The sequence below is a fragment of the Neoarius graeffei genome, chromosome 10, assembly GCF_027579695.1.
Source record: "Neoarius graeffei isolate fNeoGra1 chromosome 10, fNeoGra1.pri, whole genome shotgun sequence".
NCBI classification, from domain to species: Eukaryota; Metazoa; Chordata; class Actinopteri; order Siluriformes; family Ariidae; genus Neoarius; species Neoarius graeffei.
In genome coordinates this window covers 69,206,989-69,233,508 of record NC_083578.1, presented here as the reverse complement: position 1 = coordinate 69,233,508, position 26,520 = coordinate 69,206,989, and the positions used below count along the sequence as shown (strand labels likewise).

Sequence of the window (26,520 nt, the reverse complement as noted above, 5' to 3'; positions counted from 1 at the left end):
CTCCTAATGCGGTTCCTTGAATATTATGAATTAAGTTTGGGTTGATTTAAAGTCAAATATTGAATAATAAATTACATGATGCAGCAGTTTACAGGAAACGTCATTAGAAAATATAAACATGCAAATTTGAACAGTTATTTTAATGGCTCGTTTTTACATATTGGAACATGATTGACTTTTATATATTACGACACAACAACTCTTGCTTGCCACATGTTTAATGCGAAGTATGGTTTTCGAGTCAGATTTTCATCTCTGTCGTATTTCTTCCAGAAACACAACACTTTGACCACTCAGATTAATTCCTGAAATAGATTTGATATTAAAGATAAACATATGTTTGACGCATTTCCTAAAATTATGGCATGACAACAGGTTTCACTCGAAAGCTAAGTGACACATTTTAGACAGTATACATTACCTGTCACGCTGTCTGCCAATAGACCCCTTTCAAAAACGTCACCGCGCCACGAGATTTTGTTAGGCGCCATATTGGAAGACCAAGTACATGCACTCACAATATAAAACAAAGTACGAGCGAGAGTAAAGTGACACGATGGATGATAATTCTGGTTATGCGAGTACATTACCAGCTGCAGAAAGGGCACGGTATGTGGAGAAACTGGCTGTGATTGATGGGTTTGACCCATATGATAAGACTCGCGGCAAGGGAGAATGGAAACATAAGGAGGACCGGACACCAATTCTGCCATCTGTTTGCTACCCAGACATTGTAAACTATTTGTTGTTTACACCCAGTGCCTACACTCAGTGTTCGAACTATGCCGATATTTTCGGGGGGTCCCTTTTTTTCCCTTGGGGGTGTGTGTGCTTGCGCTTGTCTCGGAGCGCGGATCTCCAAACACATGAGAAGCCTATCTTGCGCACATATCACGCGGACTCCACACCTCCACACACGCATCGCGTCTGAAGTCATAACTCATCAGGGGAAATCGTGTCCGCATTGGCATGTTCAAAAAACAACCTCGCGTCAACAATGATACCACACGCAAGAAAAAAAAAAACAGTCAGGCTACTCAACAACCAACCTGGCAGCAGCGAGCAAGCCCCAAACCATCCTAAATTATTATTAAATTGTAGAAGTCTGGGAGGCTTGCTCCTCATCCAGTTATCAACTTGGGGCCAATTTAGCATGTTTTAAATCTGAATTTCTTGCGTTTGCTTACCTCAAAGTGTCCGCAGATCATGCACAGACTTATCCATTATATCCACAGTTTTTTGCCAAGTCTCACAGGTTTCTTTCAAGTCTACTGTTGGGCCAATAAATCATAAATAAAACAGCTCAGATTTGTTTGTTTAAGTCGTTTGCCACTCCACTTTATTCTCGTGGGTTCACATACCGCTGCCGTTATTATCCCCTTATCACGAGTTTGTTGGTCTTCCAAAATGGCGCAGGGTCTGTTTACTTCCAGTTTCAGGTGACGTCAGTGAAAGGGGTCTATAGAATGAGCACATGCCACTGATTGACAGCTGAAAGACGTGTTACTATGGTGATGTTTCCAGGGAGAAGAAGCAAGCTGAGGTTAAGACTTACCTACGCAGAATAATGAAACGTTTCGACAAGGAGGTACAGGAGAATACACACAAGGTTCGTGTGTGCATATTTGTGCGTGGTTGGCATTACTTGTCTGGTATTTGCCTTTCACGTTATGAACATTTTGTTTACGTATTCATGAAAGAAGTTAGTGTGATGTTTCATTTCTCTGTCACTCAGGTTCATCTGTTATGTTTATTGGCTAGCGGACTGTTCCGGAACCGCCTGTGCTCTGAGCCTGACCTGTTGGCCATCACCTTGTCCTTAGTTCCCACCCACTTCACCATAATTATTAAAAAGCGTATCAACACTGTCTATCTGGAGGGTCTTCTGAAGTGGTGAGAACATAGAGGACTTTATTGTGGAAACATTAAAGGAGCAATATGTAATTTTCCACTGTTTGCAAGCTGAATCGCAATTGCTTTGAAACCACTCATTGGCTCCCAAATGGCACCAAAGAAAAGGGTTCATCTCATCATCTAGCGCAGGGGTTTTCAAAGTGTGGGAGAGTCAGCCCCCCCTCGGAGAGCAAATAAACAACAGCGCCCCCCCTTACAATTTTTGTTGTTGCTATACTTAATGTTCCATTCGTATTTTAAAAAAATGGTTGTTGTACACATTATTTTTTTCTTTTTCACATTTTAAACATCTGTGCTTTTTAAAACATCTTGTTTTACACATTTTAAACATCTCATAGTATCGTTAGCTAGCACCTCTTTGCAGACAACACACTGTGGCAGTGGAGCATCTTCAGATCCAGTCCATGAAAATCCAAACTTTAAATAATCGTGGTCATACTTCCTTCTTTTTCCAGTCCCCCAGGATTCCGCGGGCCTTTTTTGTGATTGTTGCGGGCTAAAATGTCTGATGTTGCGGGGGTTTCCAAAAAAATTGCGATGAAAGTTGCGGTGTTTTTTAGGTTTTTGTTGCGATTACATTGCGGGAGGAAGTGAAAGTTGCAAGAAATTGTTGCGATTTTCTCTTTTTGTGATTAAAATTGAGTGATATGTTAAATATTAAGTTATTACTGAAAAACTATTGATTAAAAAAACAAAGGCACTGAGAAATGGTCCTATAAACAACTTTACCAATATAAAAGATTACCAGGACTACAAAAATGCAGAAAAATAGGCTTTACTTATCCAAATGCACCTGTTGGTTCAAAAGTTAAAGTGCATAGAACCTCACAGCACAACATGAAGTTACCTTCAAATATAATATAAATGCCTCAGCTTTCATGTAAGAAAAAAAAAACTATTAATACTAGTGCTGTGTGCAGGCAGTCTCTCCTGAAGACTAAATTAAACAATAATTATAAACTAATAAAATAAATGGCTCAGGCTTCATAGAAGAAAAAAAAACAATTTGAACAGAATCTCACAGTATGATGCTGAAGCTGCCTGAACAATGGAAAATAAAATACCATTTTGGCAAAAATGTTGGCATCCATTAATTTCTTGTATTAAGTAAAAAAAAAAATAAAGTGCACACAGTCCTTCACTGTAAACATAACACACTTTCAGTAACAGAATTTAAGCCTACATAAACACTGACTCGCACATCATGCAATGTTGCCAGATACTGCTGACGTTTTCCAGTCCAAAATATATTCAAAACCCGCCAAAATGCACTTGAAACCGCCAATCTGGCAACACTGCGCGCATGCGGCTTCTCTTGAACATAGACATCTGGAAGTAAGGCGGAAGGTAGTTTGTCGATGTCACCTCAAGACGATGCCAACGGTTGGTCAAATTTGCGGGAAAGTTGCGGTGATTGGATATAATTGCAACACCGCCCTGAATTCGCGGGGATTGGTTGAATTTGCGCTGAAGTTGCAAATCGCAACATCCTGGAGGCTCTGTTTTTTTGCTTGGCCGTCTCCTCACTCCCTGTAGCTTTAGGTACTAAAAATCGATCCATTTTGTCTCTCACGTTGCACCCCCCCTGAAGAACTCTGGCGCCCCCCAGGGGGGGCACGCCCCACACTTTGAAAAGCCCTGATCTAGCGATCATGAGTTTGAATCCCAACAGTGCCACAGTCATCAGTGGCCGGGAGTCCAGGAGAGCAAATTTGCTGTCTCCTGTCAATCAGGGCAACAATAGTGAGTGTCTGTAAGCTCATTTGGAGTTGCGGTCAGAAGTTTACATACACTCATCATAGCCATGAATGTCATAGCGATATTGGGCATTCAGTGATTTCTTTGAACTGTTCTTTTTCTGGGGAAGAAGGATTGTACAATATACATCTTTAATAGAAAAAAAGAATTTGGTGCGCAAGGCAGCCTCCCATGCCCCTTTTCCACCAAAGCAGTTCCAGGGCTGGTTCGGTGCCAGTGCTTAGTTTGGAACCGGGTTTTCTGTTTCCACTGACAAAGAACTGGCTCTGGGGCCAGAAAAACTGGTTCCAGGCTAGCACCAGCTCTCTGCTGGGCCAGAGGAAAGAACCGCTTACATCAGCGGGGGGGCGGAGTTGTTAAGACCAACAACAATAACAAGACCGCGAAAGATCGCCATTTTTAAGCAACGAGAAGCAGCAGCTGTACAAACGCGAAGTCAGCCATTATTATTATTATTATTGTTGTTGCTGCTGCTGCTTCTTCCGTGTTGTTTTTGCTTCAATATTCGCGCCAAGGTTTATGCAAACGTAGCGACGTAACTGACGTATACAGCGACGTAACTGACGTATACAGTGATGTAATGACATGTCTTCCCTTAGCACTGCGAGCTATGGAAAAGCAAACTGGTTCTCAGCTGGCTCGCAAGTTGAACGAGTTGTGAACCAGCACCAGCACTGGCCCCGAACCAGCCCTGGAACTGATTTGGTGGAAAAGGGGTATCAGTCCATGGTGATGTAAAACTCGCATGACTCCACTGATGTCTGGGGGTGTGGCTAAATTCCAGGCCGAAAAAATGTAAACGGAGTTTAGGAAGCTAGCGTAAGCTTTTGTATGGCAGTGTTGGGAATCACTTTTTTTTTTTTAGAAGCAATATTAAAATTTTACAAACTGCACCTTTAAGCTCTGTTTCATTCTAACTGTTTTTAAATATTTGAATCTTAAAGCTAATATTTCATGTTTGTTTGCTGCTGCCAGGTTTAAGGAGACGTTCACACTTAACCCTGCTCTCCCTGAAGAGAAGGACGTGGGACTGCATGAGCTGTTGGAGAGACGTTTGGGAAGTCTGTCGGCACGTAATCATCAGGAGATGACCTACGTGAGACACCTTTCGTGTTTTGACATTTGGGCCTTGCTAAAAATATTTTGGTACATTTGTATTGTTCACACAAAAAGAATTGATGTGAATTTTTTCTAGCTGTTCCTGCTGGTGCTGAGGTCTCTGCACTTCCACTGTCGATTAGTGCTCTCGCTACAACCATTACCGCTCAAGCCACCAACAAAAAAGGTTTGTGTGTGTATCGATGATTTTTTTTTTTTTTTTTTTAATGACAGGGATGCGTCAGCTCAAATGCATTTCAGCACTGATGGACTAGTTGAGTGTTTTTTTTTTTTTTTTTTTTTTTTCTTCTTCTTCAGGCTGAGGCACACACCTCCAGGAGTCCTCCTTCTAAAGACAAATCTAATGACACTGATAAAAAGCCAGTGGAACCCAAAGTTTCCCCTGGGTCCAAACGCCCATCAGTTTCCAGGACTGAGGGGCAACCAAAGAGAGGAGGAAAGAAACAAAAAAGGAATTTTGAGGATGGAGAGAACAAAGAGAAAGAAGCGGTAGGGGGACAAAGGCCAAAAAACACCAAAAGAAGGAGTACCGCATCCAAAGTGTCCTATAAAGAGGATAGCAGTGATGAGGAGGAGGAGCTTAGTGATGGGGAGGAGTTTCAGCCGACCAGTGAGGATGGCAGCGATGACTCGGAGCGTGATACAAAAAGGTCAAACAAGAATTCAAAGACTAAAAGAAAGTTCAAAAATCTGACTCCAGCACGATCCAGCAAGATCAAGAAGAGAGCAAAGGAGGAGGAGGAGGAAGAAGAAGAAGAAGAGGAGGAAGAAGAAGAGGAGGAGGAAGAAGAAGAAGAAGACGACGACGAAGAAGAACAGCTAGAAGGGAAAAAGCAGCAAAGGAGAAGGAGGCATGGAAAAGGAAATGATGACTGGATAGAGGTGTACCTGAAAGGGGCAAAGAGATGGATATGTGTTGATGTTGATCAAGGGGTGGGGCAACCAGAGCTCTGCTCCAATCAGGCCACTCAGCCAGTTACATACGTAGTTGGTATAGATGAAGGCAGTTACCTGAAAGACGTGAGCAGCAGATACGACCCCACCTGGCTGACATCGTCACGGAGACGGCGTATCGACTCAGAGTGGTGGAAGGAGACGTTACACTTCTACGAGTGTCCCGATTCTAAACAAAAGCAGGAGGAAGACAAAGAGGTACAAGAAGACAACAAGAATGTGCACATATTCGCGCATTAATTGCTTAAAAGATTGATTTAGTGCATTCAAATAATATGCAAATTCAGAGAAGGTGAAATCTTTAACTTGAATTTATTTATTATTATTATTATTATTATTACAAGCACATCAACCCACATTCAGATTTGGGCAGAATCCCAGATGGCTTTCTATTAACTGTATATGCTCATGAGATAGGGGATGTTGTAGTCCCGATGTATCCCTAATCAAACTCCGTTTGAGCTTCAGCTACAGAAAAAGTGAAACTGATAAATCCTTGTTACAAATCATTTGTGGCTCATACATTATTAGTTTTTATACAGATAGGTAACAATTTAAAGGAAAAATCAAGTGTCTTAATAAGTCATTGGTTCTCCATGAGCCAAAACGTGAGCCTTTGCACAGATTCAACACGTCTGTGGAACCGTACGGGATAGATGAACACCATTCTTCCAAGATGTATTCCCTCAGCTAGAGTTTTTATCACGATGGTGGTTTGAGTTGCTCCAGAATGTCCCATAAGTGTTCGATTTGGTTGAGATCGGATGACAGAGAAGGGTTTAGTATATGGGTTACATCATTTTCCTCCACATTAAACCATTCAGTGAGCTTTTATGCTCTGTAGATGGGAGCAAAGTTATACTAGAAGAAACCATTCCCAACAGGATAGAAATAGTTCATAGTGGGGAAAAGACGGTCAGAATAACTGCACTAATTTGGATTGATTCATGACGTGAACACACTTTTATAAGTGGAGCCAAGCCACAGCAGCAAAATGCCGCCTATAACATACCAGAGCAAGCTTTTTTTTCTTTGATTTGTCACTTGTCAGTAAATTATAGTAGGCAATTGATATGTTAAAATATGAATAATAATAATAATAAAAGTTTAACCATAAATAAGCATTTATTCAGAGCTTTTTTCTACATGAAAGCAGCACAAGGGTCATTTGGGCAAAAAAGTTTAAATATATTTACTCTGTGTCTAAAAATAGAATATTCGATCTTAAAAAAAAGTTGTTGGTTTTTTTTTTTTTTGCCACTTTTAAATATCTGCATCCTGTGACAATTGGAATAGTTTGGGGACCGCAAATTTGTTTTGAGAGCCCTACTTTAAATCTAGTTTCTCTTAAACACAGTCTGTTTATGGACACGTTACACACGTGTTTCGTACATTGACATCTTTAATTATACCCCCCTTTTCTCCTCCCTCCCCCCTCTCTCTGTGTAAACTGCTTGCTTCTCCACCATAGCTGCAGGACAAGTTGATGGGTAAGCCATTACCCACAGCAATATCGGAGTACAAAAACCATCCTCTGTATGCACTGGAGAGGCACCTGCTAAAGTACGAGGCACTGTACCCTTCTACTGCTGCCATTTTGGGCTACTGTCGAGGAGAACCTGTCTATTCACGGTAAAAAATTTGTGTGTGTGTGGTCTGTTGGGCTTGTAGAATGGGACACAAGACTCCAGGAACTGCCTGATAAAGCCCTTCAGATGAGCACAGTCAAGGTTATAACACAGATCTCATCATCTTGACCTGGTACTAATACACAGTTCATAGACCTGGATACCTAAAAACCTTCAGAACCATTTGAGACCCTAATCAAGGTTTTGATTTGAGTAAAAGTTCGGTGTCGCATGGATGGTAATATTTCATTTGTGATGTGTATAATGGCGTAAGAAGAGTACACACTGCACATATATTTGAATATATGAGTCCGCTCTAACAATGTGTTTGTGTTGCATTTTCAGGGATTGTATCCACACACTGCATTCCAGAGATACCTGGTTAAAGCAAGCGCGCACTGTCCAACTCGGGGAGGAGCCTTACAAGGTGAGAAAACAAGCACTCCGTTCCCCCTCAGGCACAAAGGACATTTTACTGTCACAATGTAATGTCAGAGAAATTATAAGTGCAATTTAAAATGCATATTATTGTTAACGGAGAAGATAGCCTTTTCTTTTTGCATTTGTGTTATGAATGAATTAATGAATTTATTTATTTCAAATGTGTATAAAAATGTATGTAACTATTTGTACATACACACACACACACACATATATACACTCACCGGCCACTTTATTAGGTACACCTGTCCAACTGCTCGTTAACACTTAATTTCTAATCAGCCAATCACATGGCGGCAACTCAGTGCATTTAGGCATGTAGACATGGTCAAGACAATCTCCTGCAGTTCAAACCGAGCATCAGTATGGGGAAGAAAGGTGATTTGAGTGACTTTGAACGTGGCATGGTTGTTGGTGCCAGAAGGGCTGGTCTGAGTATTTCAGAAACTGCTGATCTACTGGGATTTTCACGCACAACCATCTCTAGGGTTTACAGAGAATGGTCCGAAAAAGAAAAAATATCCAGTGAGCGGCAGTTCTGTGGGCGGAAATGCCTTGTTGATGCCAGAGGTCAGAGGAGAATGCCCAGACTGGTTCGAGCTGATAGAAAGGCAACAGTGACTCAAATAACCACCCGTTACAACCAAGGTAGGCAGAAGAGCATCTCTGAACGCACAGTACGTCGAACTTTGAGGCAGATGGGCTACAGCAGCAGAAGACCACGCCGGGTGCCACTCCTTTCAGCTAAGAACAGGAAACTGAGGCTACAATTTGCACAAGCTCATCGAAATTGGACAATAGAAGATTGGAAAAACGTTGCCTGGTCTGATGAGTCTCGATTTCTGCTGCGACATTCGAATGGTAGGGTCAGAATTTGGCATAAACAACATGAAAGCATGGATCCATCCTGCCTTGTATCAACGGTTCAGGCTGGTGGTGGTGGTGTAATGGTGTGGGGAATATTTTCTTGGCACTCTTTGGGCCCCTTGGTACCAATTGAGCATCGTTGCAACGCCACAGCCTACCTGAGTATTGTTGCTGACCATGTCCATCCCTTTATGACCACAATGTACCCAACTTCTGATGGCTACTTTCAGCAGGATAATGCGCCATGTCATAAAGCTGGAATCATCTCAGACTGGTTTCTTGAACATGACAATGAGTTCACTGTACTCAAATGGCCTCCACAGTCACCAGATCTCAATCCAATAGAGCATCTTTGGGATGTGGTGGAACGGGAGATTCGCATCATGGATGTGCAGCCGACAAATCTGCGCCAACTGTGTGATGCCATCATGTCAATATGGACCAAACTCTCTGAGGAATGCTTCCAGCACCTTGTTGAATCTATGCCACGAAGAATTGAGGCAGTTCTGAAGGCAAAAGGGGGTCCAACCCATTACTAGCATGGTGTACCTAATAAAGTGGCCGGTGAGTGTATATATACACATACACTTCATAAATATCTATATAAATATTTAGTTACAAAATTAAATATATACTTCATTCCATATATACACTTCATAAATATCTATATAAATATATACGGTAATTACAAAAATATAGACTTTATACCATATATACACTTCATAAATATCTATATAAATATATAATTACAAAAATAAATATCTACTACATACCTATCCCTGTAAATATGAAGATATCTATCCCCATAAATAAATATATACCATATACTAAGTTAGTTCTAATATAACAATCAACCCTATTCTATTTATCCCTCATCATCCTCCATTAACATACTTCCTCTTCAATATACTTGTTTAAAAATATTTTTTGTACCTTTTTTTAAACAGATTTATATTTGCACTTTGTTTTATTTCTGTCTCCAGTCTGTTCCATAAAGTCACCCCACAGCTCGATACGCACATGCTTTTCATATTTGTTCTAACCTTTTGGTTTTTTAAAATTTAGGTCTCCCCTTAGATTATATCCCCCCTCTCTCTCACTAAACATTCCTTGTATATTTTTCGGCAATAGATTATTTCTTGCTTTGTACATTATTTGTGCTGTTCTGAATTTGACCAGATCCATAAATTTCAACATGTGTGATTTTATGAATAGTGAGTTTGTGTGTTCTCTGTATCCTGTTTTGTTTATTGTCCTTATTGCTCTTTTCTGTATTGTACATATCGGCTGCAGAGTGGTTTTGTAGGTGTTTCCCCAGACTTCGACACAATAAGTCAGATATGGCAAAAATAATGAGTAATATAGAGTATACAAAGATTTACAATCAAGAATATATTTTGTTTTCCACAGAATTGCCGAGCACTATAGTGTTCATTGTTAGTCACTGATCTACGAAGGAAAAGGAGCTTCATGCTCCTTCCAATGGAGAGCTATGTTTGTAGATTTGATTCAGATGTCAATCTGTATCATTAGATCCATGTATTCAGCCCTGCACTCAAATTTAACTTAATATAAGCAAGTCGAGTGCTACGGTTAAAATGGCATTTGTGCTTCCTGTTGGTCCAGATGGTAAAGGGCTTCTCAAACCGTTCTCGGAAAGCCAGGATGATGTCTGAGAGCAAGGATGACAAAGACCTGGCCCTGTTCGGCCACTGGCAAACCGAGGCGTACCAGCCTCCGGTAGCCATCAACGGCAAGGTGAGCATGTCAGAACGAGAGCGAATCTTATTGGCCAGGTAAGATTTCACCTCCAAGAAATTTGGTTTACTCCTTTAATTGGTAGCACAGCAGGTAAAATTGATGCCTCAGCGCTTCAGGGGTCCCCAGTTCAATCCTGAATTCGGGTTACTGTCTGTGTAGAGTTTTCTATGTTCTCCTTTATCCACCACAAACCTATCCTAATACAGCGATGACTGAAGAGTGAATGAATGAGTAGCTCCCTTTATACTGACTCAGTTTTAAAGGAACAGTCCACCGTACTTCCATAATGAAATATGCTCTTATCTGAATTGAGACGAGCTGCTCCGTACCTCTCCGAGCTTTGCGCGACCTCCCAGTCAGTCAGACGCAGTCAGACGCGCTGTCACTCCTGTTAGCAATGTAGCTAGGCTCAGTATGGCCAATGATATTTTTTGGGGCTGTAGTTAGATGCGACCAAACTCTTCCGCGTTTTTCCTGTTTACATAGGTTTATATGACCAGTGATATGAAACAAGTTCAGTTACACAAATTGAAACGTAGCGATTTTCTATGCTATGGAAAGTCCGCACTATAATGACAGGCGTACTAACACCTTCTGCGCGCTTCGACAGCGCACTGATACGGAGCTCAGATATCAATGCGCTGCCGAAGCGCGCAGAAGGTGTTAGTACGCCTGTCATTATAGTGCGGACTTTCCATAGCATAGAAAATCGCTACGTTTCAATTTGTGTAACTGAACTTGTTTCATATCACTGGTCATATAAACCTATGTAAACAGGAAAAACGCGGAAGAGTTTGGTCGCATCTAACTACAGCCCCAAAAAATACCGTTGGCCATACTGAGCCTAGCTACATTGCTAACAGGAGTGACAGCGCGTCTGACTGCGTCTGACTGACTGGGAGGTCGCGCAAAGCTCGGAGAGGTACGGAGCAGCTCTTCTCAATTCAGAGAAGAGCATATTTCATTATGGAAGTACGGTGGACTGTTCCTTTAAAGCAATGTTCAACACAGGGTAAGTAATTTTTAGAAGTATTTTTGTTATATTTATTGAAATTATCTTTACATCCTGACAGCAATGAATAAATTGAATGCTGTGATGATGATAAAAAAATCTTTCATCTGACAGTCACAAGGCTGTAAAAATGAAATGATTGGATGGCCTACCTGTCTATATGCCTACCTACCTGCTTACCTGTGCACACGCTACTCGTGCAATCATTGCGCATGACCGGCCTTTTCCACAAGGCTAGGCAGACATATTGTTAAAACTAGCCCAGCGCATTGTTGTCTACGCTCCTCCCCCTAACTCTGCCTCTTGTGGACTCGGCCTCCATCAGTAGTCAGGCAGTGCGCGTTCGTGTGTTTTGAAGGGAGCGCTAAAAGGAGGGGGTGGGATTTTTCAGTTGGATACTTTCAAGATCTAGCTTATTCTTGTTGGGTTCTCCAAAGTTACCTACCCTAGCTTTAAAGAGTTACTCGTACAAGTACAGGAAAAAAGTTATTTTAAAAAAATAAAGCAATCATTTGGCTATATTTATAAAGATAAATATGTCAAATAAAATGCCGGTGAGGGAATGATTGTTTATCATTGCTGTAATGTAAATGATAACAGGAACTAAGTTCTCTTCTCATGGATATTAAAGCGAGACGGCCTTTCGATTTCATAAAATTGGTGGAATTTAGTTCCCTCTGAAATTTGGTCATTGTTATATATGTTTATTTCTGTAATATCTCACAAAATATCAGGCCATTCTGTGGCTGGGGAGTTATTTAATTTGAGGGGATTCGCTAGCAAATAATGTGCATGAAATCGCTCACTTCGCGCAGTCAAGCAGACAGAGAAAGTCCGTGTGTGCATGCGCAGGTTTACTTTCTTCTTTTGGGTTTTACGGCAGCTGGCATCCACAGTGTTGCGCTACTGCCATCTACAGGTTTACCTTGACCGTGCACTGACAGTCACATCATTCTGTCGCTAAACGAACAGCTGATCTCACCAAGGTGCTCGCTGACCGCCGATATTTATTAGTTTGGTCCTGCGTTTCCTTTCCTTCACAACATAACCTCTTTTCTTCTCGCTTTCTGTTACTGTAGTCGGTCTTCCACATTTCTTTCACACACTCATGTCCTCCATTTTTCTCTCCTGTTTTAAATTTGTATCCCACAATGCCTTGCGCAAACAGGGAAAGCCCACCACATGATGCATGACGTAGTATCATGAATTGGGTCATGGTGAAGCAGGAAAAAATAGTGGAGAATTTAGGGTCATGTGGCCCTAAATTCATTAATTGTTTTATTTAAAAAAACAACGAATAAAATTAGAAGTCTGCAATTTGAATTCAGTAGCTTTCGGTCCACGAAACAAAAATAATTGGGTGTCAGGAAAAATTATTTTTATGACCTAAACTTGAAAAATCTGAAAGGCAGTATACCTAGCCTGGCAAGCCAGACTAAATGTGAATATTTAGTTTGGCCTCGATCCGTAGACATTTCCGAAGGGGGTGGGAGGAACAAACCGCTGTCTTTCAAACTGTCTCTGTGCGTATAGGCCAACGCTCTGACCAATCAGCGCAACAGTGACTGTGACGTAGTCAGAGCGACAGAAAGCAGTGGGGGAGGCCTTGAAATAAATAATTTTTCAAAATACGTATTAATTAATAAACAGGTTCTAGATATTAAGAAGTTTGGAGATAATGACCACAAGTCTGGAGTCTGTACCACATACACTCTTTTTTTTTTCCCCCCAAGTGTTTTTCAAGGGTTTGCTTAAACTGTTTTTGAGAGTTTTTATTTAGTGGTGTTTGGTGAAATAATTTCCCTTAAATTTAAAATAACGGGAAAATAAGAAACAATCAAAAAGTAATGTTTCAAAGCTGTTTATTAATTCTTCGTACTGCACAAACTAGCCCCATCCTTTTGGCTACGAGCGGAGCCAGCTGGTAGATCAGACTTTTGCCATAGCCGGTCGGCAAAACAGCGAAAACGTCCTTCTTGAAAAGGAATGAGCGGAGAGCCTCTTCCTGCTCATGTTTCAACGAAAACTCCAAGTCTAATTCTTCTAAAACTGATTCCAAAGCGGAGTCGAACGCGCACTGTTCACTAGCCGTAGCCATCTTTCCTGCTGCGCTTTCTCCAGCGTCGCGCAGCTTTGTCGTCACTCCTGCAGAAGCCCGCCCAAAGAATCCAAACAAAAACCTTGCGTTGTGATTGGCGGGCATGATTTGATGCCCGGGGTGTTTTTGTTTATATGGTGCGAGGCTAGACCCACTCGCTAGGCAAAAATATTTTTGGCCGCTATGCGGGTGGGTCTAGTTTACTAGGCTACAGTATACCTGTAAATATTAAAGTGTAAAAAGTGTGATGTGTCATATATTAATAAAATCAAACATTGTAATTGTTGGCAAACCACGGTGGGATAGTGGAATAACACATTTCAGACCATGCTGTTATACGAAAATAATACACTTTGGGGTGGTCAAAGCTCTCCACTTCACATCAGGCTATTTCACACTATTACAGTATTTTTGTATTAAAGGAGAACTAAAGTAATTTTTAAACTTGCTTTACTTCTTAATTAACGTGTTATTCAATTACGTTTTCAGTTTTAATAACCTTATATCGTGACTCGTATTGGCAACTACAATTGCAGTTAAATATTATACTTATCGGCCTGTTCGGTTTTTAGCCGTGTTGAATGTAGTTCGTTTGGTCCACGGCAGGCGTCGCTTATCCGCTCGATCTTCACAAGACTTGTGCGAGACTTCGAAACGTGAAGTGTCAGCCAGGTGTCAGTGCCGCCATTTTGAAAACTGTTTTCCAAACAATATTATTGCACAAAAACGAGTTTAATTGACGATTACCGCCTACTTTTTTCAAACTTTCCTGATTGCTATCAAAACAAACAAAACTTCCGGCTTGATTACGTCAGCATTCGAAAGAGGGCACGCGCGTCTTTTGACAACGTTGGCAGATGTCGGTCGCTTTGATTTCCGCTGTACGTTTTACTTCCGTCCTACGATGTCTCGCACAGGTCTCAACGAATCTCGTTTATGGCCATCGCTTTGACATATGGACTGATATATTACAGAGCATATTTCAAACACTCATAACTTGCTATAGCAGTGACAAAATAGCTATCAAAAATGCACTCCAATATTTAATAAAATGAGAAATAGAATTTTGATGATAAATTTGCCTTCAGTTCTCCTTTAACAAAATAGCTTGTCTTTTTTTTTATTCCTTATGTATCATGTTAATATATGCAGACATAACGATATGTACATGACTTATGAATACTATCATATACTGGCATGTACTTTGTGAGAGAATATTAGTTTGCTACACATTGTGGTAATTCAGCAGTCTGTGGGCTGGTATTAATGAAGTTTTTCCACACTGTTATTGAGCTTGGGGGAAGAAACGGTCTCTGTGTCTGGACGTTTTTTGTTTTTATAGTCCGATGTCTTGACACTGAAGGAGATGGATGTCAGGGCTGCTGGTCTGTGGTCATTAAGATTTGTAATTATTGGCTTTTTGTGGGCTGGAAAAATAACGATGCTTTTGAAGCAAGCAGGAACGATGCAAATGGCTAAAGTTTTGTGGTGTGTGTGTTGCAGATTCCACGTAATGAATTTGGAAATGTGTACATGTTTCAACCGTGCATGTTGCCGGTGGGGTGTGTGCACCTGCATCTTCCAGGTCTGAACAGAGTGGCTCGAAAACTCAACTTGGACTGTGCTGCTGCTGTAACAGGCTTCGATTTCCATGGAGGATACTCGCATGCTGTGTAAGTGTGCGTTTTCTTGTACAGCGGCAAAATCTCAAAGCATATTTATTGAAAAGACAAGACAATCCACATGCTGCAAATGTGTGGAAATTACAGCAACTCTAGTCACAACAGAAAAGAAAGACAATCATATTTATGACATACTTTCTGTGCAATTTGAGGTGCGTATCCACTCTACAAGAGCAGAGACTCGACTGCAGTGATTTCAAAACAGTTTCCTGTTACATTGACCTTACAGTTACAGCAGTTATCAGATGCTCTTATCCAAAGCAGTTTATTACAGTATTTAAGTGCTTGTGTAGTTGAATGATAAACATCTCCTTATGCTAAAGCACTTCAGCCAGCCAGACTCAATGGCATTTTATTTTTGTACTGCTTTTGACACTTACCTTGATATTTTTGACCCTGTATGTTTGGTTTTGGCTCTGTGTTTATTTCAGAAAACACAAACTAAATTAAAACTCTTGGGGTTTTTTTCCTATTAAAAGATGTTGTACAATCATAATTCCCAAGAAAAATAAATTATTGAAAGTCTAATATTGCCATGATAGTCATGTCCACGTTGGGTGTATGTAAACTTCTGACTGCACTTGTACATTCATATCGCAAAAAGACAAATAATGTTGAAAGAATGCAGTTTTATGTACACAATCATACTGTGAATAGGAATCCTGGGACGAACATAAGACAGTCCTTATAATAACAGGCAAAGGCACTTCTAGAAGAAGCTTTTAGAAATAAGACGGCTGGTCCACTCTTTCTCTCCGTACTGTGTATTCTGCCGTTACTGCTCGGCTCAGGCAATTCCTAAAACCCGGGACGGAACAGGATGTCACCGGTTTTAGCAACAACCATGGGGAGGTCACTGCCCAAGCGATATGTCCCGTTCCGTCCTGGGTTTTAGCAACAACCCTCGGTTCACTCCAGGAGGACTGATGCAACTGAATTCACTTGAAAAAAATAAAATACTTTTTCTCGTTTGATTTTTCTTTAATTGTTGGTACTGCACCCTCTTTCAATACGGGCTTATAGCCAACACTCCAACAGATCAGAGGTTTCGTACGAGTCTTCAGTAAAGTGTGCAGAGCAGAGGAGAGACCACTTCATAGCCGCCCAATGTGTCCGTGAATTTCTCGCAAAACGCGTCCAAATCTTTGCAGTTTGAACATTCTTGCGCCATGAATGCAACATAAAGCCACCTTCTGTCATGTTGCTGCACCGGCCAAAAACACATCTACGTGGCATGGCGATAAATTAGCTCAAAATGGAGGATCGGAGTTGCAGTCAGCTCTGTGTTTTAGTACAGCGGAAATGGTGATGAGACCGATAGACTTCCTGTTGTGACGTTACGGATATCAGCGTCATTCATTCAGACCGCTACCTATATAAATCACTTTATTCGTAAAAATTACTATATTAGATTTATTGTTCACGCTTAAAACTATTCCTGTGCCATTCTTGAGGTCTCAAGGCATTTATAAATGAAAGTGAGGCCTTGGTTCTGCATATATGTTTTAAGCACAATGAAATTCCTCCTGAAGCAGTGAGCACACACATACCCAGAGCAGTAGGCAGCTATGCTAAATACTGTATGTATGCAGAATGAGTTGTTCTTAAGAGGTGTAAATGTTATAGTTAAGTGAGGTTAGGTGCCTTGCTCAAGGGCACTTCAGCCATGATACAGAGGGAGAGGAAAAGTGCTGTTCATTCACTCAACTTCCCTCATGTTTTTCCTGCCAGTCCCGGGAATCAAACCAGCAACCCTTTGGATGCAAGACTGCTTCTCTAACCTTCAGGCCATGGCTGCCCCCATGCTGCGAGCAATACAAGTCAATGCTGATGCATATGTATGCAAAAGAAGTTGTTCTAAACATTGTGTATAATTAGTCTTCAGTTAAGTGCTAATTATTAAAAATGTCGATGTAACCGTTCCTGATGTGGGTGGAGCACAGAAGCACGGCAGGCGAGAGATGATGTTTACACACAAACACTTTATTGAGCTTTTCAGCTTACTTGCTTTCACTCACACATGCGTTGTGGTCTGGGAGAGAGGCCCCTTTTCTCTGCTCTCTCTCTCCTTTTATGCTCCATCCCTGTAAAAAACACACACTAATTGACAGCAGGTGGAATGACAGCCACTTACCTTCCCCGACCCCACCTTCCATTCACAGACTGCTGCTTGGCCATGCCCCCGCTGCCACATACCCCCACCACCCGACTCAGGCCGGGGAGCCGTCTGGCCTGAAGCTGACTCCCCCCCCCCCCGACGGGACAGGAAGTCCACCACCACCATCTGTGCCCCCAGCCTGTGGATCACCTCGAACTTAAATGGCTGGAGGGCGAGATACCAACGGGTGATCCGTGCATTGGCATCCTTCATGCCGTGGAGCCACTGAAGGGGCATGTGGTCCGAACAGAGAGTGAAAGGGCGCCCCAGCAGGTAGTATCGGAGGGCAAGGACCACCCACTTGATGGTAAGACACTCCTTCTCAATTGTGCTGTACTTGCTTTTGTGCATCGACGGTTTCCGGCTGATGTACAGCACCGGGCACGCCTCGCCCTCCACCTCCTGGGACAAAATGGCCCCCAGCCCTCTGTCTGATTCATCAGTCTGCAAAATAAAGGGGAGAGAGAAGTCAGGAGACTGTAAAAGTGGTCCCCCACACAGTGCAGCTTTTACCTCAGAGAAGGCCTGTTGGCACTGCTCTGTCCACTGGACCGGATCTGGACCCCCCTTTTTAGTGAGGTCGGTTAGCGGGCTGGTGACGTCTGAATAATTAGGTAGAAACCTACGATAATAGCCAGCCAGCCAGCCCCAAGAACCGTCTCACCTCCTTTTTGGTCTTGGGCCTCGGGTAGGCTGCAATCGCTGCAGTCTTGCTAATTTGGGGATGCACCTGCCCATGGCCCAAGTGGAACCCCAGATACCATACTTCCAATTGCGCACACTTTCGGGTTAGCTGTGAGGCCCGCTCACCTCAGTGACTTTAGAACGGCCCTCAGGTGTTCCAAGTAACGCAGCCAATCATGACTGTAGATTATTACGTCGTCTAGATAGGCGGCAGCGTGAGGGCGGAGGACCCTGTCCATAAGCCGCTGAAGCATAGCAGGCGCCCCAAACAACCCAAAAGGGAACGTGACAAATTGATGTAAACCAAATGGTGTGGAAAAGTCCGTTTTCTCTCAGGATAGAGGAGTCAAAGGGATCTGCCAATATCCCTTTTGTTAGATCCAGCGTCGAATAAAAGCAAACAGCGCCTAACCAGTCAAGCAACTCCTCAATGCAAGGCGTTGGGTATGCATCAAATTTAGACACTGCGTTGACCTTTCTATAGTCCACACAGAACTGGACCAACCCATCAGTCTTGGGAACCAGGACCACTGGGCTGCTCCAGTCACTGTGGGACTCCTTGATTATGCCCATTTCGAGCATGGCCTTGAGTTCGTCCCGAACCACCTTTTTCTTGCGTTCGGGCAAGCGGTAAGGGCGGCTACGCACTACCATCCCCGGGGGCGTTTCGATGTGGTGTTCTAGGAGGTGGGTACGACCAAGAAGGGGTGAGAACACATCAGAAAATTCCTTTTGCAACTTGGCTACCTCTGTGAGTTGGGCCGGTGAGAGGTGGTCTCCACAAGGGATCGGAGTGGTCAGAAATGTTCTCTTTTTCACCTCCAGCCCCAGCTCCGCCTTCTCCAGGACTACCAATGCCACGGGGACCCCCTCATTCCAACGTTTTAAAAGGTTGAGGTGGTAGATGTGCAGTGCCCCGCCCCTGTCCGTTTGCCTCACCTCATAGTCGACGTCCCTGACTCATCGTGTGACCTTGAAGGGCCCTTGCCACTTGGGGACTAACTTAGAGCTTGACGTGGGCAATAATACAAGCACTTTGTCTCCCAGCATGAACTCTCTAAGGCACGTGCCCGTCATACAGCCGGCTTTGAAGTTCTTGTGCCTGCCGCAAATTCTCCGGGTGTGGAGTTTTGCGCGGAGGTCAAGAACATACTGGATTTCGTTTTTACTAGGTGAAGGTCCCTCCTCCCAATTTTCCCGTAGCACGTCCAGAATGCCACGCGGCTTACGCCCATATAATAATTCAAAGGGAGAAAGCCACATGGGGGCTTGCGGGACCTCTCGTACTGCGAATAACAGGGGGTCGAGCCACTTATCCCAATTACGCGCATCTTCGCTTACAAATTTCCGGATTATGTCCTTGAGTGTTTTGGTTAAATCGCTCTACTAAGCCATCCGTTTGTGGGTGATAGACACTGGTGCGGATAGACTTAATTCCCAGTAACCCATACAGTTCGCGCAGTATGCGTGACATAGTGCCTTGGTCTGTCAGGATTTCTTTCGGAATCCCGACCCAGGAGATGAAGCGGAAGAGCGCTTCTGCAATACTGCGTGCTGAGATATTGCGGAGAGGCACTGCTTCCGGATATCACATTGCATAGTCCACCAGAGCTAAAATAAAGCGATATCCCCGTGCTGACCGATCTAATGGCCCGACGAGATCCATCCCGATTCGCTCAAACGGGGTCTCAATTAGAGGAGGAGGGCACAATGGCGCTTTTGGAGTGGCTGCGGGATTTACTAATTGGCATTCACGGCATGCTGCACACCACCGACGGACATCCCCACGAATCCCTGGCCAATAGAACCAGGCCATTATTCGGGCTAGTGTTTTATCTTGCCCTAAGTGTCCAGCCATGGGATTAAAGTGAGCCGCATGAAATACGAGTTCCCTATGGCTCTTTGGGATTAACAACTGGGTTATTCGTTCATTAGTTTGAGTGTCCTGCGTCACTCGGTACAATCTATCTTTAATAATAGCAAAATAAGGGAAGGTCGGTGCCGCGGTTGGCTGAAGAGTTTGACCATTGATTACTCTCACTTGGTCAAACACGTGCCACAGAGTCTCGTCTTGTGACTGCTCTAATGGGAAATCCCCAAGGGAATCCCCAAGAGAGGGAGGAGGAATGGGCTGCTCCTTACTCTGACGCGGTGTTGATGTAGACGGCTCTGTGACAGCTTCTCCAGTCAATGCCACACCGGGATCTTCCCGGGACCTAATAGTGCAGGACCCACTATGTGTTAAATATTCCATCAGTTTTTTTAAACCCTGGCCAATCAGTACCCAAAATCAACGAGTGGGTGAGACGACGGTGATGCCTTTACTCTGCATTTGGCCCCAGAATAGAATACAGACAGACACTAAGGGATAATTGTGAACATCCCCGTGCACACACAACACTTTCACTGCTTGTGCTCTCCCCAATACCTCACCTTGCACCAGACGTTGGTGAATTGAGGTCTGATTACAACTGGAGTCCACCAAAGCGTGATATGTATCCCCTTGAATACTTACCGATATGCGATACGTTCCGGCCCGATCGGGGGTGGTTTCTGGCACATCAGGGATCCGGATTACAGTTCCTACCTCCCTTCCGGAGCTCTGATTCTGGAGATGCTCTGATTCCCCGTGGCCCCAGCGCACCAGCCCAGGCTTTCCCTCTGCACTGGTGTTATGGGTGTCACTCACCTGAGGGGGAGACAACACAGACACGGAAGAGGGAGATGAGAGGACACCATGGGTGCGACGGGCCGGCTGGGGAGGAGCCAGCCGCCGCCTCCGTGGTAGGGGTACGGGGTGGGGAGGGGGATGAGAGACTGGGGAAAAAAGGAGAGAGAGAAGAGAAGCGAGGGAAGACACCTCGTCTGCCTGCCGTCAGAGCCGCCTCCAGATGGTCCTCTGCCAGCTCGATGGCTCATTCCAGCGATGCCGGGCAATGACACTGGACCCATTCCTTCCGGAAGTCGAGAGATAAACTGTTCCAGTGCCATCAGATCAATGATCTCGTCGGCGTCACGGTCTTCTGCCCTCAGCCACCACCGGCAGGCATCCCGGAGTTGCTGGCCGAATGCAAACGGCCGGTCGACCTCCTCCAACGCCAGCGTCCAGAAACGCCAGCGATGTTGCTCCAGGGAGCGGCCGAACTGCTGCAGGATGGCTTTCCTCAGGTCAGCGTACATCAGTCGGCTGTCAGCAGGGAGCCGCGCCTTGCCAGTCAGGAGCAGGAGGAGGCGTGCTGCTCCAGCAGCCACCCCCACGCCTCGGCTGCTCGCTCGAAGAGGGCGAGGAACGCTTCTGGATCGTCCTGCGGTCCCATCTTCGCGAGGGTGCCGGCAGCAGTGGTCGACGCCCCTGCTGACGCGAGCAGGTGCCGGAACGCCTGGCGATCTTCCTGCTGGGCCAGCATCAAGGCTTCGAAGCGTTGCTCCTGTTCCTTTCGGAGGGTGATCAGCACTTGATGCTGGTTCTGCTGGGCAGCAGCGAGGACAAGGATGAGCTCTTTGAATGGGGAGGACTCCATGGGGTGGTTCCCTTCTGTGCTCCCCGGTTTCAGCACCACTGTAACAGTTCCTGATATGGGTGGAGCATAGAAGCAAGGCAGGTGAGAGTTGATGTTTAAACACAAACACTTTATTGAGCTTTTCAGCTAGCTAGCTTGCTTGTTTGCTTTCTTTCTCTTTTTTTCTTTCTTTCGCTCTCTCGTTGTGGTTGGGGAGAGAGGTCCCTTTTCTCTGCTCTCTCTCCTTTTATGCTCCATCACTGTAACAGACACACACACTAATTGACAGCAGGTGGAATGACTTAGCCACTTACCTTCCCCGACCCCGCCCTCCATTCACAGACTGCTGCTTGGCCACACCCCTGCTGCCACAGTCGATTTATGACTGAAGACAGCATGAGACCCGGCTAGACGTAGATGGAGCTCAGCAGTTAAGTTTTGTTTTAAAAACAGCATAACTTTAACATAAAGTAAGCACTTAAGGCGCTGTTTTAAAATGTGCATGAACTGTTTCTTCCCATTTGAGTGTTCTCCAACCAGAGTGTTGCATGTAAATGCTGTACATGTAAATGTTGTGACTGCATTCACAGCAAATTTGCATTTATTTCCATCAGTCCATTTGTATTTGTGTGCATTTGTAGAATGTCGGCGAAACGTTTTGGGGTTTTGTAGTCGCATGACTTCTAATCAGTTTCCTTGTGCTGCAGAACTGATGGCTACATTGTATGTGAGGAACACGAAGAAATTCTGAAAGCTGCCTGGGAAAATGAGCAAGAGATTCTAAAGAAGAAGGAGCAAGAGGTGTGTGTGCGTGCGCGTGCGTCTGCGCATTCATCTTTGTGTGCGTGTGTGGTATCAATGAGTTGTGATATAAGATCAGTTTTGCTCCAGTCTGTGATGTATTGTGGCTGCAGAGAGTTTGACTGACTCATCCTTTTTGAAAGTTCATTATTAAATTGAGAAGCATATGGATTATTTTGTCACACACAGTAATATGGATTACTTTGAGACTCCCTGATTTTCCTGTCTGGCTTTGATGAATGTAGTTTTGTCCACCAGAGCCTTGTGATCTATTTTAATGTCTACACAATGGAATCTATAAGCAGTGCGCTGTTTAAGAGATTAATGGTGTTTAACTAAAGAATGGGCGCAATTATTTCATCTTTTATTTAATGCTCACAACTAATATGTACGATGTGTTTTTTTTATCATTATTATTATTTATTTTATTTTTTTTTATTTTGATAAATCCAGACTGATCCATAAATTTTAAAATGACTTTTTGGGTGTGTTAGTGTATACATGTTGTTTATTGGGCTGTTTGTGTTTTTTCTGTTTGAACAGAAGCGTGAGAAGCGAGCACTGGCTAACTGGACGCTGCTGGTGAAAGGTCTGCTGATTAAAGAGCGGCTGCAGCGGCGTTACGGACAGCAGGGCGTGGCCAAGGACACAGGCATTGCACAAGGGGAAGGAGGAGAAGCGGAAGGATTCTCATCTGGAGAGGAGGACGAAAGTGGAGCTCGCACAGCTCCACCATCTCTGGCTGTTTCATGGCCACAGAACAGGCAGGAGGAGCAGAAAGAAGGAGGAGCTAAAAAGTCTGTCAGTAAGAGGGAGAGGCGTGGCCAGCAGAAACATCTCTTCCCTTTTGAAAAAAGTGCGTGATGATGTTCTTGCTCGCTTTCTATTTCTCTGTCTCGGCTTTCTTTGTCATCTCTGTTTACACGGCTAAGGTTTCATGACACGGATGCCGTTCCACTGCAATATGCGTAACAAGTGCGTCTTTTGTTTCTTTGTCTCTTTTCTTGCCACTTAGCCTGATTATTTACAGGGAAACGAACCAAACAATTATGATATACAAGAAATGAACGGAAAATCCGTTTACCCAAAATTCACTTACAGTGGAGGTCTAAGGGCAGCTGTTGCATTTCGTTAATGAAACTTCAGAGCCACAATTGTTATATTCGAACATTAAAGATCTCTGAATGAGATAGACATAAGAATTTTTATCATGCTGTTTGTAAGGCAGTTTTATTCGTTTTTCTAAAACTGGATAAATACAGTAAAAGCACTTCTCATTTACTTAATGTTTCTGAAATGGTTTTACAATCCACGTGAACGAAGGTAGAACTGAAACACTTCCATGTTCGCTTTAAAATAAAGGGTGTTTCAAAAAATGAGATATTATTTGAGATGTAAATATCCCAGAAACTACATAGTCTAGGCAAATGAAACTGAACAGGCTTAATTTTGAGCAAAATAAGATTTATTCCTCAAAATTTGAATGAGAAATTCAAAGGTATGTGAACTCCATGAACGATTTCACAAATTTTCAATATGTGCGCCGCCTGAGACACGGCACACGTCAAGTCGGTAGTCCGGCTCCTGCCCAACACGCTGTAGCATGTCTTTGGTAACAATCTTTTCTGGGAACAGTGCAGCTTTTGAGAATTCTCTCATAAATGCACGCTGCACAGTCTTGTTCGAGCGTACTCTAACACACACGACGCCTTTTCTTTTCCACTGAATGGCATTTCTATACCTAAAAAGATTTTTTTTTTTTTATAAAATTTAAACATCAAATTTTGACCTGTTTCCACACATGCTGTTAAAATTTGACGTCAGTTGAATGAGAATTGGCAAAGTTATTAGATTGTGAAACGATATCAAATTGTTTGAAACACCCTGTACATTGACAACTTTGGTCATTTCATCTGAAAGAATGAATGATACGGAATTAGGCGTTCACTTGCAAATATTTTTAACTGAAGAATTTATGAAAGGTTTCAACAACAACAACAAAAACTGTTGCATCACTACCCCAGCAATTGCGCTTGCACTTACAAGTGAGCTTCAACTAACAGTTTTGTTTTTTTTTTTCTTAGTATGCGGAAACCTTAGATACTGTATGGGTAGATAAAGGCTATGTTAAAAACACTGGAGTATTTCTGTAAAGATAAATTAAGGGCCTTGTAATCCAATGCTGCTTGTTCGCTGCTCGTGTTTCTGGACCTTGAAGGCTATTGTGTCGAGTCTGGCTAATTTCAGTGCTTCTAGTCCATATTTTCAGTGAGGACAGGATGTCTGATTGGCTGTGCACAATATCCAACATTCAACTTCCTGCAATGTGCCAGCGACTGGAGGCCAGTAATGTCTCTCTATTTCTCATAAGCCCAAATTATTCAGTGGCTACTGCCATTAAGTACCTTGAATCACTTTTCTTGTTTCATCACTCTCTCTGCATGGTTTCCATGGGTTTTTTTTTCTCTTTATCATCATACTTTTGTCTTTTAAGAAACCTTATGGATCAGTCTTCCACCAAATGCACCGTATAAATGTTTAGTCTTTGACATACTGTACTGAGTTTTTATTATCAATATCCCAAAGAAATCTCAGAGCTATTGTACAGTTGAATGTTAACTTCAGTCTTCATCTACACCCTGTACCTGTACAATCGGCTTTACAATCCATAATCATTAAGACATGTTCGAATCTTACTGTAATAATCTTGTTATTGACTGATATTGATTTTTCACTCGTACAGAAATGTTTTTATAGAGGAATTTTTTTTCTGGAAAACATTTGTATAAAAAACAAAAACCTGAATAAATAATAAAGAGTTTGGTATGTAAGTGGCCTGAGTCCAAATCCATGAACCTTTTCTTTCTCCATCCACAGTCTGATGAGTGAAAAGTGTCAGGAAGTTCAATGCCCCAGAGTTCCTGAATTATAATTAGCTTACCCCATAATAATCTAACTACTGTACATACAACCATCACAAGGAATATTGACACCCTGAATTACAGCTCGAAGAAGAATCATTCTCCTGAGAACCTGATTATTTATTTGAACAAGAGTTGTTTGATATTTTATCCTCAGAAATATACAGTACTGTGTAAAAGTCTTAGGTACATGTAAAAAAAAATGCTGTAGACCAAAAATAATGGAATGAAATGTTTCAACATTTAAAAAAAAAAAAGTACTATAAACAGCAGTAAGCCATAATAAATGAAAGAAAGTCAATACTTGGTGTGAGACAACCCTTTGCTTTAAAAAAAAATAGTAGTCTCTGGTACAATGAGTACAGTTTTATAAGGAAATGAGCTGTAGGTTTTACGGAGCATCTTGTAGAACCAGCCACAGTTTGGAACTCTAACATGTTTTTGTACTGACTCAATAATGTAGAAGTCATAAAATAGAAACGTATAACAAAGTTTGTATGAAAAAATAGGGTGCCTAAGACTTTTACATAGTACTGTAGTATGTGGCAAAATGACTGACAACAAGGCGCATGGGTATTGACCTGCTCAAGTCAGATCATGGATATAAAACGTACCATTAAGCACAGCTGTAGCCATGATAAAAAAAAAAAGTTTGAAATATTAAAAATGAACTGAACCAGTGAATTTATGGTAATGATGTGGGTGTTGTAATCATCAGCATGCTTGGAGAAATATTGGAGACTGTATACAAGAAAACCCCTGGTACATGCTGTAAAATGTGGAGGAAGTTCAGGGGATGAAGATTAAGGGCATCATGAATTCCGCTAAACACCAAGATTATTTAGCTCAGAATCTGGTTGCTTTTGCCAGGAGGTTAGGCTGCATGTGGAAAACCGGAAACATGTCCATATCAATATGGAAATGGAAAGCGCTTTGCAATTGTGTTTAAATATTTTAATCTTTACCCGTATCCCCAATAATTAATTGAATTGATTGTGCTCATTGTCATGAGTGATCATAATTCTAGAGTTAACTGTCCTTGGTAAGTGACTGCCCTAGGCAGAGTTATCTGGGTTTTTCCTGAAGGATCTGTTTCTAAATCAGACCCAGACTTAAAATATAGGCAAGTTGTTAAATTACAACCCCAATTCCAAAAAAGTTGGGATGCTGTGTAAACTGTAAATAAAAACAGAATGCGATAATTCGCAAATCATGGAAACCC

At 42.7% G+C, this 26,520-nt stretch overlaps 1 protein-coding gene across 3 annotated transcripts in view; it reads left to right on the top strand.

Moving 5' to 3' along the window:
• xpc (xeroderma pigmentosum, complementation group C) overlaps window positions 1-25,208 on the top strand; it is a 29,520-nt gene extending 4,312 nt beyond the window's left edge. The window contains exons 4-14 of one of the 3 annotated variants that reach the window (XM_060932180.1): window positions 1,525-1,609; window positions 1,736-1,893; window positions 4,648-4,768; window positions 4,868-4,957; window positions 5,089-5,943; window positions 7,217-7,377; window positions 7,719-7,800; window positions 10,308-10,439; window positions 15,056-15,225; window positions 22,284-22,377; window positions 22,921-25,208. In XM_060932180.1, the coding sequence (XP_060788163.1) occupies window positions 1,525-1,609; window positions 1,736-1,893; window positions 4,648-4,768; window positions 4,868-4,957; window positions 5,089-5,943; window positions 7,217-7,377; window positions 7,719-7,800; window positions 10,308-10,439; window positions 15,056-15,225; window positions 22,284-22,377; window positions 22,921-23,241 (2,269 nt within the window). In that variant the 3' untranslated portion in view covers window positions 23,242-25,208. Of the gene's footprint in view, window positions 1-1,524; window positions 1,610-1,735; window positions 1,894-4,647; window positions 4,769-4,867; window positions 4,958-5,088; window positions 5,944-7,216; window positions 7,378-7,718; window positions 7,801-10,307; window positions 10,440-15,055; window positions 15,226-21,918; window positions 22,378-22,920 lie in introns of those variants that run through there. The other 2 variants (XM_060932182.1, XM_060932181.1) reach the window with 2 other exon arrangements.
• Window positions 25,209-26,520: the final 1,312 nt, after the last annotated feature.